The sequence below is a fragment of the Heterodontus francisci genome, chromosome 31 (assembly GCF_036365525.1).
Source record: "Heterodontus francisci isolate sHetFra1 chromosome 31, sHetFra1.hap1, whole genome shotgun sequence".
Classification (NCBI taxonomy): domain Eukaryota; kingdom Metazoa; phylum Chordata; class Chondrichthyes; order Heterodontiformes; family Heterodontidae; genus Heterodontus; species Heterodontus francisci.
In genome coordinates, this window is record NC_090401.1 from 49,601,188 (window position 1) to 49,616,252 (window position 15,065).

The 15,065-nt window shown below is 43.3% G+C and overlaps 1 protein-coding gene across 2 annotated transcripts in view; it reads right to left on the minus strand.

The window, feature by feature from the left end:
• Positions 1–11,637, minus strand: part of LOC137347241 (serine incorporator 1-like) — a 40,236-nt gene extending 28,599 nt beyond the window's left edge. The window contains exon 1 of one of the 2 annotated variants that reach the window (XM_068011530.1): positions 11,501–11,637. In XM_068011530.1, coding sequence (XP_067867631.1) covers positions 11,501–11,530 — 30 coding nt within the window. In that variant the 5' untranslated portion in view covers positions 11,531–11,637. Of the gene's footprint in view, positions 1–11,491 lie in introns of both variants that reach the window. The other variant, XM_068011529.1, reaches the window with a different exon arrangement.
• Positions 11,638–15,065: the final 3,428 nt, after the last annotated feature.

Here is a 15,065-nt window from a genome sequence, read left to right on the forward strand (position 1 = left end):
ATTAAATAAGATCGTGGCTGATCGTAGAATAATAGAAAGTTAAGGCACAGAAAGAGGTCATTTTGCCAATCGTGTCTGTGCCAACCGAAAAACGATCCACCTATTCTAATCCCACCTTCCAGTATCTGGTCCGTAGCCCTGCAGATTACAGCACTTGAGATGCAAATTCAGACTCCTTTTGAATGAATTGAGGGTCTCTGCCTCAACTACCCTTTCAGGCAGTGAGTTCCAGACCCCCACCACCCTCCAGGTGAAAAAGGTTTTCCTCATCTCCCCTCTAATTTTTCTACCAATCACTTTAAATCTATGCCCCATAATCACTGACCTCTCTGCTAAAGGTGAATAGACCCTTCACCTCCACTCTATCCAGGCCCCTCACAATTTTGTACATTTCAATCAGATCTCCCCTCAGCCTTCGCTGTTCCAAGGAGAACAACCCCAGCCTATCCAATCATTCCTCATAGATGCATTTTTCCAGTCCTGGCAACATCCTTGTAAATCTCCTCTGTACCCTCTCTAGTGCAATTACATCCTTTCTGTAATGAGGTGACTAGAACTACACACAGTACTCAAGTTGTGGCCTAACCAATGAGTTATACAGTTCCAGCATAACCTCCCTGCGCTTATATTCTATACCTCGGCTAATAAAGGAAAGGATTCCATATGCCTTCTTAACCACCTTATGGACCTGTGGACATTCACTCCATGACCCCTCACTACTTCTACACTGCTCAGTATTTTCCCGTTAATCATGTATTCCTTTGCCTTGTTTGACCTCCCCTAATGCATCACCTCACTTCTCCAAGCTGAATTCCATTTGCCACTTTTCTGCCCATCTGACCAGACCATCAATATCTTCCTGCTGCTTATAGCTATCCTCCTCGCTATCTACCACACGGCCAATCTTTGCGTTGTCTGCAAACTTCTTAGTCATGCCCCCTACATTTATGTCCAAACCATTTATAAACCACAAAAAACAGGGGTCCCAGCACTGAGCCCTGCGGAATGCCACTGGAAACAGCCCTTCAATTACCTTTGTTTCTTGCCACTGAGCTAATTTTGTATCCACCTTGCTGTATTTCCCTGGATCCCATGGGATTCTATTTTTTAACCAGTCTGCCATGTGGGACCTTGTTAAAAGGCTTGCAAAATTCCATGTAGACCACATCAACTGCACTACCCTCATCTATCTTCCTTGTTACTTCTTCAAAAAATTCCATCAAGTTGGTCAAACAAGATCTTCCCTTAACAAATCCAAGCTGACTATCCTTGATTAACCTGTGCCTTTCTAAGTGACAGTTTATCCTGTCTCTCAGAATAGCTTCCAATAATTTGCCCACTACTGAGGTTAGACTGACTGGCCTGTAATTATTCTGTCTATCCCTCGCTTCCTTTTTAAACAGAGGTACATTAGCAGCTCCCTAATCCTCGGGCACCACACCTGTATCCAGTGAGGACTGGAAAATAATCAGACCTTCTGCTATTTCCTCTCTCGCTTCTTTTAGTAGCCTAGGGTACATTTCATCCAGCCCTGGTGATTTATCAGCTTTCAAGGATGTTAATCCCATTAATACTTCCTCTCTCCCTATGTTTATCACATCCAATACTTCACACTCCTCCTCCTTAACTACAATATCTGCATCATCTCCCTCTTTTGCAAAGATAGATGCGAAGTATTCATTAAGAACCATACCAACATCTTCCGCCCCCTACACATAGGGCCCATAAACGTAACCTACTCTCTCCTTAGTTATCCTCTTACTCTTTATGTATTGGGAACATCTTGATTTTGCTTGCCAATAATCTTTCATGCCCTCCCTCCCATTGCTTTCCTAATTTCCTTTTTGATTTGATCCCTCCACTTTTATACTCCTCTTGGCTTTCTGTAGTATGGAGTTCTTGGTGTTGTACATAAGCTTTCCTTTTCTGCCGTATCTTACCCTGTAAGCTCCTTGACATCCATGGGGCTCCAGCTTTGGCCATCTCACCCTTTTTCTTTATGGGAACATGTTTACCCTGAACCTCTTGAATCTCCCCTTTGAATGCCTCCCACTACTCTCACACTGATTTACCTTCAAATAGCTGTTTCCAGTCCACTTTCGCTAAATCACTCCTCAGTTTAGTAAAATTGGCCTTTCCCCAATTGAGAACTCTAACTCCTGTTCTATTTCTGTCCTTTTCCATATTTATGTTAAAAATGACTGAATTCTGATCACTACCAACAAAATGCTCTCCCACAGCCACACCTTCCACCTGCCCATCTTTATTTCCTAAAACCTAGTCTAAAACTATGCCCTCTCTTGTTGGACTTGCTACATACTGCCCAAAAAAGGTTCTCCTGAATGCACCTCAAGAATTCTGCTCCCTCAGTTCCTTTCACACTAAAACTATCCCAGTTAATATTGGAGTAGTTAAAATCCCCTACTATTACTGCCCTATTGTTCTTGCAGTTCTCAGAGATTTGCCTACATGTCTGCTCCTCTATGTCTCGCTGACTGTTTGGGGGTCTATAGTACACCTTAGCTCAATCCATATGGCCTCATTTGATGAACCTTCCAACAAATCATCCCTCCTCACAGCTGTAATAGTTTCCTTAACCAAAATTGCCACTCCCCTTCCTTTCTTATCCCCCTCCCTATCGCATCTGAAAACCCTGTAACCAGGGATGTTGAGCTGCCACTCCTGACCCTCATTAAGCTATGTTTCTGTAATAGCAATGATATCATACAGCTATGTGTTTATCTGTGCCCTCAACTCATCTGCTTTATTTGCTATACTCCTTGCATTGATATAGATACCCTTGAGCAGTGCCACTTTTTAAAAATTTCTAACCTTTCTTTCCTCGGTCTTCCAGACTCACCCATTAATTTTCTGCCTTCCATTTTCATTTCTGATTTTGTCCCAACTGAGTCTACCCTCAGGTCCCCAAATCGGTTTACACTGTACCCAACAGCACGAGCAAAACGTCCCACAAGGAACTCAGTCCCGGCTCTGTTCAGGTGCAACCCGTCCACCCTGTACAGGTCTCATCTCCCCCAGAACCTGTCCCGATGTCCCAGGAATCTAAAGCCCTCCCTCCTGCACCATCTTTCCAGCCACACATTCATCGGTCTTATCCTTCTATTTCTATACTCACTTGCACGTGGCACTGGGAGTAATCCGGAGATTACTACTTTTGAGGTCCTGCTTGCTAATTTCTTACTCCCTAAATTCTGACTGTAGGACCACATCCCTCTTTCTACCTATGTGGACCACGACTGCTGGCTGTTCACCTGCCTCTTCAGGATGCTCTGCAGCCACTCAGACATCCCTGACCCTGGCACCAGGGAGGCAACACACCATCGTGGATTGCAGCCACAGCAACTCCAGTCTGTTCTGCTGACTATTGAATCGCCTATCATTATGGCTCTTCCCGTCTTCCCTGTACCTGCCTGCGCAGCTGAGCCACCCATGGTGCCATGGACTTGGCTCTGGTTGCACTCCCCAGGTGAAGCATCACTGTCCTCAGTATTTAGAACTGAAAACCTGTTGGGAGAGTGAGATGCACTCAGGGGTCTCCTGCACTACCTGCCTGATTCTTTTTGACTGCCTGGTAATCACCCATTCCCTCTCTCCCGGCGTACTCTTAAGCTGTGGGGTGACCACATCTAGAAACGTGCTATCCACTTAGCTCTCATCCTCACGAATACACTGCAGTGTCGCCAGCTGCTGCTCAAGTTCCAAAATCCGGAGCTCAAGCTGCTGCAATTGACAACACTTCCTGCACAAATAGCTCTCCAGGATACGGGAAGCATCCTGGAGCTCCCACATGGCACTGGACGTGCACTCTCGAGGTTGAAGCAGCCCTGCCATTCCTTTATTAGTTGACCCTTTGTTACTGCTAAAAAAGCTTACTGATACGACAACACCTTAGAACTATTAATAAAACTTTATTGGAATGATATATCCTACTAAAAAAACACAGTTCACTAGTTAAAATAAACCTTACTCAAAAACTCAGCTACTCACTTGTTATCCTTATTATTAACACTTACGTTTTACTCTTTATTAGTCTACCAATTGTTGAGACGCTATAACCCAGCTATTTACAACACACACCCTAACAGTGATGCACTAACCCAGCTATTTACTGATACTCCCTAACAGCAGTTATTCACCAACCAATCACCTTGCAGCTTTCCTGTGATGTCACTCTTCACTTAGTTTTCAAACTCCGGCGCACCTAGACTCCTGTCGGTTACTCTTGTAAACTCTGCTGGTCTCACTCAGTTTCGCTCCTTCCCGCTGCTCTGTAAATTCTGCCAGTCATTCTCAGTCTTGCTCAGTCCCACCACCGCTGCTCTTTTAAACTCTGCCAGTCTTGCTCCTTCCCGCCGCCACTGTTCTTTCTTTCAAAATCCACCAGTCTCGCTCAGTCTCTTTCCTTCCCGCCACCACTGATCTTTTAAACTCTGCCCGTCATGCTCCTTCTTGCCACCGCTGCTCTTTTAAACTCCGCCGGTCTTGCTCAGTCTCTCTCCTTCCCACTGCTCTTCTAAACTGTGCCAATCTCATTCAATCTCTCTCCTTCCTCCCCGCTGCTCTTATAAACTCTGCCGGTCTCGTTCGGTCTCCAATCTCTGATCTTTTACTCAACTCCACCTTCCTACCCTATCACCATATAGAATCACAGAATGGTTACAGCAACGAAAGAGGCCATTTGGCCCATTTTGTTCATGTCAGCTCTCTAAAAGAGCAACTCAGCTAGGCCCACTCCCTCATGCTTTCCCTGTAGACCGGCAAAATTCTCTCCTGGGGCTTATCCAATTCCTTTTTGGAAGCCTCGATTATATCCGCTGACACCACACACTCAGGTAGCGCATTCCAGATCCGAATCACTTTCTGCCTAAAAATGTTTTTCTTTGTGTCACCGTTGATTCTTTTGCCAATCACCTTAAATTGGTGTCCTTTGTTTCTCAACCCCTCCGACAATGGGAGGTTTCTCTCAATCTACTTTCTAGACCTCTCAAGATTTTGAACACTTCTAGCAATCTCCTCTTAATCTACTCTTCTCCAAGAAGAAGAAACCCAGCTTCTCCAATCTATCCACGACACGAAGTCTCTCATCCCCAGAACCATTCTCTTAAATCTTTTCTACACCCTCTCTAAAGCCTTCACATCCTTCCTAAAGTACCCGGATTCTCTTAGTGCCCAAAAATTTCAGCCTTGAATATACTTGACAGCACCATAGCCCTCTGGGGTAGAGAATTTCAAAGATTCACAGCTCTCTGAGTGAAGAAATTTCTCCTGATCTGAGTATTAATTGGCCAACCCTTATCCTGAGACTATGACACCAGACTGCGAACATTTGATTCCCCACACATTGTACTTTCTTTGTTAAAAATCCATGGCATTAAAGTACAAGATATGGCCAGACATCCAAGAAACAACAAATAAGAGCAATCATCTCTGCATACTTCCCGAGATACATTTTTTTTTGTGAATAGCTCAGTCATCCAACAAAAACTAAACAAAAATACCACCCGCACTGTACCTCACACAGACAAGCTTATTAAAAATGTCTGAAACTAGGGAGACCTTCTATAAGGCACCATATAGCAGACTCACAACTAACATCAGAACATGTGGAGTCCAGGGATAAGTAGCAGAATGAATAACAAGTTGGTTACAAAACGAAAGAGAGATTATGGCTTAAAGGTAGTTTCCCAGACTGGCAAAAGGTGGAAAGCGATGTTACACAAAGATTGGTGCTGGGACCACTGCTGTTCTCCATTTAAATAAACAATTTGGAAATAGAAATTTTAAGTAAAATTTCAAAATTTGCAGACAGGAGGACTGCGACAAAATACAGGAAGACATTAATAAACAAAACGCAGAATGGGCGTGGAATTGGCAAATGAACTTCAAATAGATAAGTGCGAGGTGGTACATTTTGGTAGGAAGAATAAAGCAGCCACGTACTTCTTGGAAAATAAGTGTTTAAATGGAGTAGAGGAGCACAGGGATCTGGGGGAGGGGCTACTGGTACACAAATCACTAAAAACAGCGACACAGGTTAATCGGCCGTTTATAACATATAAGCACTGGGGTTCAGTTCTAGAGGGATAAAATTGAAAAGCAGGGAAGCTGTTAACCTTGTAAAGAACCTTAGTTAGACCACAGCTGGGAGTATTGTGTATAGTTCTGCATTATAAAAATAATATGGAGACACTGGAGAAGGTTCAAAAGTAGGTTGACTAGGATACTACCAAAATGGAGTGGTTATACCTGTCAGGAAAGCTTGAACAGGTTGGAGTTCTTTCCACTAGAAAAAAAATAGACAGAGTGTGACCTGATAGAGATCTTAAGATGATTAAAGATAAGTTAGATGTAAGGAAAATGTTTCCACATATGGGAAAGATCAGAACTAGGGGTTATGAATATAAAATAGTCACTAATAAACCAAATGGAGAATTCAGGAGAAACATCTTTATCCAAAGAGTGGAACTCACTACCACAAGAAATAGTCAAGCAACTAACAGATGTTATTGAAGGATAAACTAAACATATGAAGGAGAATGGAATAGATGGATATGTTGATGGGGTTAGAAGGGTGGGAGGCATCTCTAACACGGACATGGACTGGTTGTGCCAAATGGCCTGTAAATACTATACACTATTAAATAACATTTTTGGGAACAGTTTGGGAAAACATCCCTATTCAGTTAAATGAATAAATCAGATAGATGGTTCCATATCAATTCTAATTTTATACTGCAAAAAATGAATTTAGTATGATAAACCAGAATAAATAATTATACACTCATGACATACAGGCAGATCTAGACAGCTCCACTGACTAATCAACTAGTCATAGAATCATAGTCATTATGTCACAGAATGAGAGGTCATTCAGTCCATGCCAGCTCTCTGTAGAGCAATCCAATCAGTCCCATTTCCCTGCTCCATCCCTGTAGCCCTGCAAGTGCGCATCCAATTTCCTTTTGAAATCAATCATCTCTGCTTTTACCACCCTCATAGGCAGCGATTCCAGGTCATCACCATCCAGTGTGAAAAAGTTCTTCCTCACCTCCCCACATTATCTCTTGCCCAAAACCTTAAAGCTGTGACCCCTAGTCCTTGTACCATCAGCTAATGAGAATAGTTTTTTTTTTGTCTACTTTATCTAAACTTGTCATAATCCTGCACACCTCTATCAAATCTCCCCTCAATCAGCTTTGCCCCAATCTATCCTTAGAGCTAAAATCCTCATCCCTGGAACCATTCTAGCAAATCTCTTCTGCACCTTCACAAGGATCCTCACATCCTTCCTAAAGCACTGACCGGAACTGGATGAAATACTCTAGTTGTACCCTAAACAGAGCATTATAAAGGTTCAGCATAATTTCCCGGCTTTTGTACTCAATATGTAAAATTATGAAGCCAATGATCCCATATACTTTGCTAATGTGTCCTGCCACCTTCAAGGATCTATGCACACAATTCCCCTATCCGTGCCATTTAATATATACTGCCTCTCCCGAACCCTTCTGCCAAAATATGCCACCTCACACTTGCCTGTATTAAATTTCATCTGCCACCCATCTGCCCATTCTGCTAGCCTACGTTCTGTTGCAGTCATTCTCACTGTTCGCCACATCTCCTAGTTCGGGTTCATTGGCAAATTTTGAAATTTTACTCAGTATTCCAACATCCAAGTCATTTACATACATCAAAAAAGTAGTCCTCGCACTGAACCTTTGAGAACACCATTGTCTACCATCCTCCAGTCTGAAAAACAATTTACCATGACTCGCTGTTTTCTGTCCTTAAGCTAATTTCTTTACCAATTGGGCACTGACCCTCCTATTCCATGAGCCTCACTTTTGTTCATCAGCCCTTTATGTGGTACCTTGTCAAACGCTTTCTTAAAATCTATATAAACATCCATTACATTCCTTTCATCAACCCTCTCTGTTACTTCCACCAAAAAATTCCATTAGTCAAGCACAATCTGCCATTTACAAATCCATGCTGGTTCTCCATAATTAACTCAAACCTCTCTAAGTGCCTGTTGATTTTTTTTACTCTGATTATTGTTTCTAAAACCTTACACACAGCTGACCAGCCTGTAGTTACTAGGAATATACTTACACCTTATCTTGAATAACTATGGGGAAAAAAATTGTTCAAAAACATTAGGCCAGATTGTGATGGGCACAATGTCCTAGATTGGTGCAATGCAGTTTTGATCCTCCACTCCCAAATCCCCAATCTCAGTCACTCAGCTGCTGATGTCAGGCATCCGGAAAAACGGGGAAAAAATGATTAGGTCAGCTGCAACCAAAAGCAATACTTGGTGTTTGTCCTTTGAAGCAAAGATGACCATGTCCATCATCTGGGGTGTTGGTAGGGTTCCGGTGGGTACGTAGGTGACTGCTAAGGCCGATCTGTGCCCGGAAGGTTCTACTGCAAATAGGGCAGGATACAGTGCTGGCTCCGGATTTCCTCGCCTTTTCTCTCTGACTCTGATATGCGCTTGCTTTTGAAGGAGGCCACACTTATTTTAAAAATTTGGTTACGGCAAGTGCAGCGATCCAGGGCAAGCTTATCCCAGGACTCAGGGTCGATAAAACTCCTAAGCAAAGCCTTTGATCGCCACGAGAGCGCACCCAGACTTAAGCTCTCCATAGATGATTAGCTTTGGTAAGCGAGTGTCAGGCATTCTGGCTACATGAGCCCAACTCAGCTGTGACTATCTCAATATGGCTATGGATGCTTGGCATGCCAGCTCGGGTGAGCACCTCAGTGTCTGGTATTTTGTCCTGCCATCTGCTCGAGAAGCTTCCAAAGGCAGCTCAAGGGAAAGTGGTTGAGCTTCTTGGCATGACACTGGTACACAGTCCAAGCCTTGCATGCATAGAGCAGAGTGGGCAGGACTATTGCTCTATAGACTTTCAGTTTGGTAGGCAGACTTACACCTCTTTGCTCCCAGACACAAGAACACATGAAATAGCAGAAGTAGACCATATGGCTCATCGAGCCTGCTCCGTCATTCAATACAATCATAGCTGATCTTGGGCTTCAATTCCACTTTCCCGCCCGCTCACCACATCCTTTGATTCCTTTCGAGACCAAAAATATATCTATCCCAGCCTTAAATGTATTCAATGACGGAGCATCCACAACCCTCTGGAGTAGAGAATTCCAAAGATTCACAACCCTGAGTGAAGTAATTTCTCCTCATCTCAGTCCTGAATGATTGGCCCCGCATCCTGAGACTGTGTCCCGTGTTCTTGATTCCTTCATCAGTGGGAACAATCACTCAGCTTCTACCCTATCAAGCCCTTATCAGAATCTTTTATTACTCAATTAGACCGCCTCTCATTCTTCAAAACTCCAGAGGATATAGGCCCAATTTACTCAGCTCTCATCATAGAACAACCCCCTCATCCCAGGGACTAATTTAGTAAATTTTCACTGCACTGCCTCCAGTGCACGTATATCCTTTCTTAAATGTGGAGACCAAAACTGCACAGAGTATTCCAGGGGCAGTCTCACCAAAGTCAGTACAATTTTAATAAGAATTCTTAATTCCTGTACTTCAATCCCCTTGCAATAAAGGCCAACATGCCATTTGCCTTCCTAATAGCCTGCTGCACCAGCATGTTAACTTTGTGTGTTCCTTGTACGTGTACTCCCAAGTCTCTCTGAACATCAACACTTACCAATTTCATACCTTTTTTAAAAAACAAAATATTCTGCTTTTCTATTTTTACAACCAGTGAACAACTTTACACTTCCCTACATTATACTCCATTTGCCATCTTGTTACCCCCCTCAGTTAACCTGTCTATCTCTTTGCAGCCTCTCTACATCCTCCCCGCAGCTTACATTTCCACCGAGCTTTGTAGCATCAGCAAACTTAGATAAATTACTCTGTCACTTCATCCAAGTCATTTAGAGTGTAAATAGCTAATCCTTGCAACACCCCACTATTCACTGCCTGCCAACTTGAAAATGCCCAATATATGCCACTCTGCTTCCTGTTAACCAATCCTCTATCCATGAGCCCTTATCTTGCCTATTAATCTTTTATGTGGCACCTTATCAAATGCCTTTTAAAAATCCAGGTATACTATATCTACTGGTTCCCCTTTATCTTCCCTGCTAGTTACATCCTCAAAAAACTCTAGTAAAACTATGCTGACTTTTTCTAATCATATTATGCTTTACCAAGTGCAATGTTGAGTCTTCTTTAATAATAGTTTCCAGCATCTCCCCAACGACTGATTTTAGGCTAACTGGCCTGTAGTCCCATTTTCTCTCTGCCTTCTTTCTTGAAAAGCGATGTAACATTTGCCAACTTCCAATCTGATGGGACCATTCCTGAATCTAACGAATTCTGGAAAATCATAGCCAGTGCATCCACTATCTCTGCAGCTATCTCTTTTAGGACCCTAGGATGTAGGTCACCTGGTCCCAGAGACTTGTCAGATTTTAGTCCAATGTTTCTCCAACACTTTTTCTCAGCTGATATCAATATCCTTAATCTCCTGACTCTTTTTAGCCCCTAGGTTACTGCCTGTTGCTGCTATGGAACTTGTGTCTTCCACTGTGAAGGCAGACACAAAATATTTGTTCAATGCCTCTGCCATTTCCTCATTCCCCATGATGATTTCTCCTGTCTCTAAGGGTCCAACATCTACTTTAGCTACTCTTTTCCTTATTATATTCGAAGCCTGCCAAAGGCTACACTTACTTTAACAATTCATACATTTGTCTTGTCAGAGATATAGACAGCTCGAGAGACTGTGCTACGAAATAAGTGAGCTTATCGGCAGCTGACAGGTCCAGGTCATGGGCTGAAACATGTCAGGTTTCAGTCCAAGTAATACTTACAAGTCAAAAACATGCACTTGCTCCACCCAGTATTCCTACTAACTGTTAAGAGCTGTAAGTGTCCCTTTAAAAGGACACTGCCCCAGTGATGCAGAAGATTAAACACCTGACTGTGATGATGCAAATGACAAACTCCATCAGGATCAGAGTGACTCTAAGAAAATTAGCAAGCTCTTATTCGTCCACAAATAAAATACACACACCAAAAAGTGTTTAAACAAAAATAAAATTACAAAAAAAAACAATTTCAAAATGAAGAAAAAAGTTATGAGGAAACGAAAATTGGTCTGACACCAACTTCCTCAAACAGGAAGTGAAAGATGAATTATAAACATAAAAACAACTTCAGTCCAACTGTGCAAATTCCCAGCTCTTGGGGGGGGGGGGAAAGTCGATAATTAAATGCAGCTTTAATACAGAAATGAAAAGGTATTTCTGTCAACATTATGGGGAATGTCAGGTCTGTGATTTACGGTCAAGAAACCCAACACAAACCCACTTAAACAAACGGGCTTCTTGCTAGGCTTGGGAACAGGCCGTCAGGCCTGCTCAGAGGGGGAGAGCCCGGGGCAGGAGAGAGAGAGAGACTAGGCATGGGAAAGGTACTCACACAACTGACCACAGAGCAGATTCCTAGACAGGCTCCCATATTAACCGATCCCGAACTCTCGACCTCGCCACTGAGAAGACTCCGTCACAGCTGCTCACTCTCCCAAGCTCCGGTGACTCTGCCTCCCCCTCGGCTCTTTCCGGAAACACTCGGCCAATCGGAGTTCGGCTTCAATCGTCGCTGCAGCGCCACCAGCAGGCTGGGAGGACCTCTGCCCAAATACTCCCCAGTCAAGGAAAGGCAAATTGTGCTGACTCCACAGTAATCTCCTCATCCTCACAATGTCACAAAAAAGTTTTACTTGAACTCAAAGAAAATTACAAAAAAATAAAATTTCAAAATAAATAAATGAAGGCAGAAAGTCAGGAGGTTGCAGCACTGATGGCGTTAATACAAAAGCAAAATATTGTGGATGCTGGAAATCTGATGAAAGATCACAGACCTGAAACGTTAACTCTCGTTTTTCTTTCCACAGATGCTGCGCATTTCCAACATTTTCTCTTTTCAGTACTGGTGGTGTCCTGTTTTTCATCTGAGACTTTAAACCGAAGCCCTGTCAGCCCTCTTAGTTGGACATAAGGCGCCATTCGAAAATAGCAGGGGATTTTCCCCCCAGTTTCTGGTAAATATTTATCTCTCAAACAACATCACTAGAAAAGAAATATTCTCATTCATTTCATTGCTGTTTTGTGAGAGCTTGCTATGTGCAAATTGGCTACCACATTACCTACATTACAACAGTGACTACACTTCAAAAGTACTTCATTGGTTGTAAAGCACTTTGGGATGTCCTGAGATCATGAAAGGTGCTATGTAATTGCAAGTCCTTTTTGTCTTTCTATTCCACCCTGACAGGTTGGCCTTTGCAGATCATAGAGTCCTAGAATCATAGAGTTATACAGCACAGAAACAGGCCCTTCGGCCCATCGTGTCTGTGCCGGCCATCAAGCACCTAACTATTCTAATCCCATTTTCCAGCACTTGGCCCATGCCTTGTATGCTGAGGCATTTCAAGTGCTCATCTAAATACTTCTTAAATGTTGTGAGGGTTCCTGCCTCTACCATCTCTTCAGGCAGTGCATTCCAGATTCCAACCACACTCTGGGTGAACATTTTTTGCCTCAAATCCCCTCTAAACTTCCTGCCTTTTACTTTAACTCTATGCCCCCTAGTTATTGACCCCTCCGCTAAGGGAAAAAGTCTCTTCCTAGCTATCCTATCAATGCTCCTCATAATTTTGTATACCTCAATCATGTCCCCCCTCAGCCTTCTCTGCTCTAAGGAAAACAACCCTAGCCTTTTCAGTATCTCTTCATAGCTGAAATGCTCCAGCCCAGGCAACATCCTGGTGAATCTCCTCTGCATCCTCTCCAGTGCAATCACATCCTTCCTATAGTGTGGTGCCCAGAACTGTACACGGTACTCCAGCTGTGGCCTAACTAGCGTTTTATACAGCTCCATCATAACCTCCCTGCTCTTATATTCTATGCCTCAGCTAATAGAGGCAAGTATCCCATATGTCTTCTTAACCACCTTATCTACCTGGGCTGCTGCCTTCAGTGATCTATGGACAAGTACATCAAGGTCCCTCTGACCCTCTGTACTTCCTAGGGTCCTACTATCCATTGTATATTCCCTTGCCTTGTTAGTCCTCCCAAAATGCATCACTTCACACTTCTCAGGATTAAATTCCATTTGCCACTGCTCTGCCCATCTTACCAGCCCATCTATATCATCTTGTAATCTAAGGCATTCCTCCTCACTATTTATGACACCAGTAATTTTTGTGTCATCTGTGAACTTACTGATCATACCTCCTATATTCACGTGTAAATCATTAATGTACACTACAAAGGCTCCCAGCACCGATCCCTGCAGTACACCACTGGTCACAGGCTTCGACTCGCAAAATCAACCCTCGACCATTACCCTCTGCCTCCTGCCACTAAGCCAATTTTGGATCCAATTTGCCAAATTGCCCTGGATCCCATGGGCTCTTACCTTCTTAACCTATCCCCCATGCGGGACTATATCAAAAGCCTTACTGAAGTACATGTAGACTGCATCAACTGCTTTACCCTCATCTACACATCTAGTCACCGCCTCAAAAAATTCAATCAAGTTAGTTAGACACAATCTCCCCCTGACAAAGCCATGCTGACTATTCCTGATTAATCCCTGCCTCTCCAGGTGGAGATTAATCCTGTCCCTCAGAATTTTTTCCAATAGTTTCCCTACCACTGATGTTAGACTCACCGGCATGTAATTGCCTGGTTTATCCCTGCTACCCTTCTTGAATAATGGTACCACATTCGCTGTCCTCCAATCCTCTGGTACCTCTCCTGTGGCCAGAGAGGATTTGAAAATTTGTGTCAGAACCCCTGCTATCTCCTTCCTTCTGGTCCTGGGGATTTATCCACTTTTAAGCCCGCTAAAACAGCTAATACTTCCTCCCTTTCAATGCTAATATGTTCAAGTATATCACAATCCCCCTCCCTGATCTCTACACATACATCGTCCTTCTCCATAGTGAACACAGATGAAAAGTAATCATTTAAAACCTCACCTATGTCCTCCGGCTCCACACACAGATTGCCACTTTGGTCCCTAATGGGCCCTACTCTTTCCCTGGTTATCCTCATGCCCTTAATTATAAAATGTCTTAGGATTTTTCTTTATCTTGCCTGCCAATGTTTTTTCATGTCCCCTCTTCGCTCTCCTAATTACTTTTTAAGTACCCTCCCTACACTTTCTATACTCCTCCAGTGCCTCCGCTGTTTTCAGTGCTCTTAATCTGCCATAAGCCTCTTTTTTTCCTTATCCAATCCTCTATATCCCTTGATATCCCTGGACTTGTTGGTCCTACCCTTCACCTTAATGGGAACATGTTGGCTCTGAACTCTCACTATTTCCTCTTTGAATGACTCCCACTGATGTGTTGTAGACTCTCCTACAAGTAGCTGCTCCCAGTCCACTTTGGCCAGATCCTGTTTTATCATATTGAAATCGGCCCTCCCCCAATTCAGTACCTTTATTTCTGGTTCATCTTTGTCCTTTTCCATAACTGCGTTAAATCTTACAGTTATGGTCACTATCCCCGAAATGGTCCCCCAATGACACTTCTACCACTTGAGCGGCTTCATTCCCCAGGATTAGGTCCAGTACTGCCCCTTCTCTTTGGGACTTTCGATGTGCTAGCTCAAAAAGCTCTCCTATATGCATTTTAAGAATTACGCCCCCTTTAAGCCTTTTGTGCTAAGACTATCCCAGTTGATATTGGGGAAGTTGAAATCCCCTACTATTAATACCCTATTATTTTTACACCTCTCTGAGATTTGCCTACATATCTGCGCCTCTATCTCTCCCTCACTGTTTGGAGGCCTGTCGTACACTCCCAGCCAAGTGATTGCCCTCTTTTTGTTTTTAAGTTCTACCCATATGGCCTCATTTGAGGAACCTTCTAAGATATCATCCCTCCTTACTGCGATAATTGACTCCTTGATCAACAGTGCAATGCCACCTCCTCTTTTACCCCCTCCCCTGTCACGCATGAAAATTCTATAACCTGGAATAT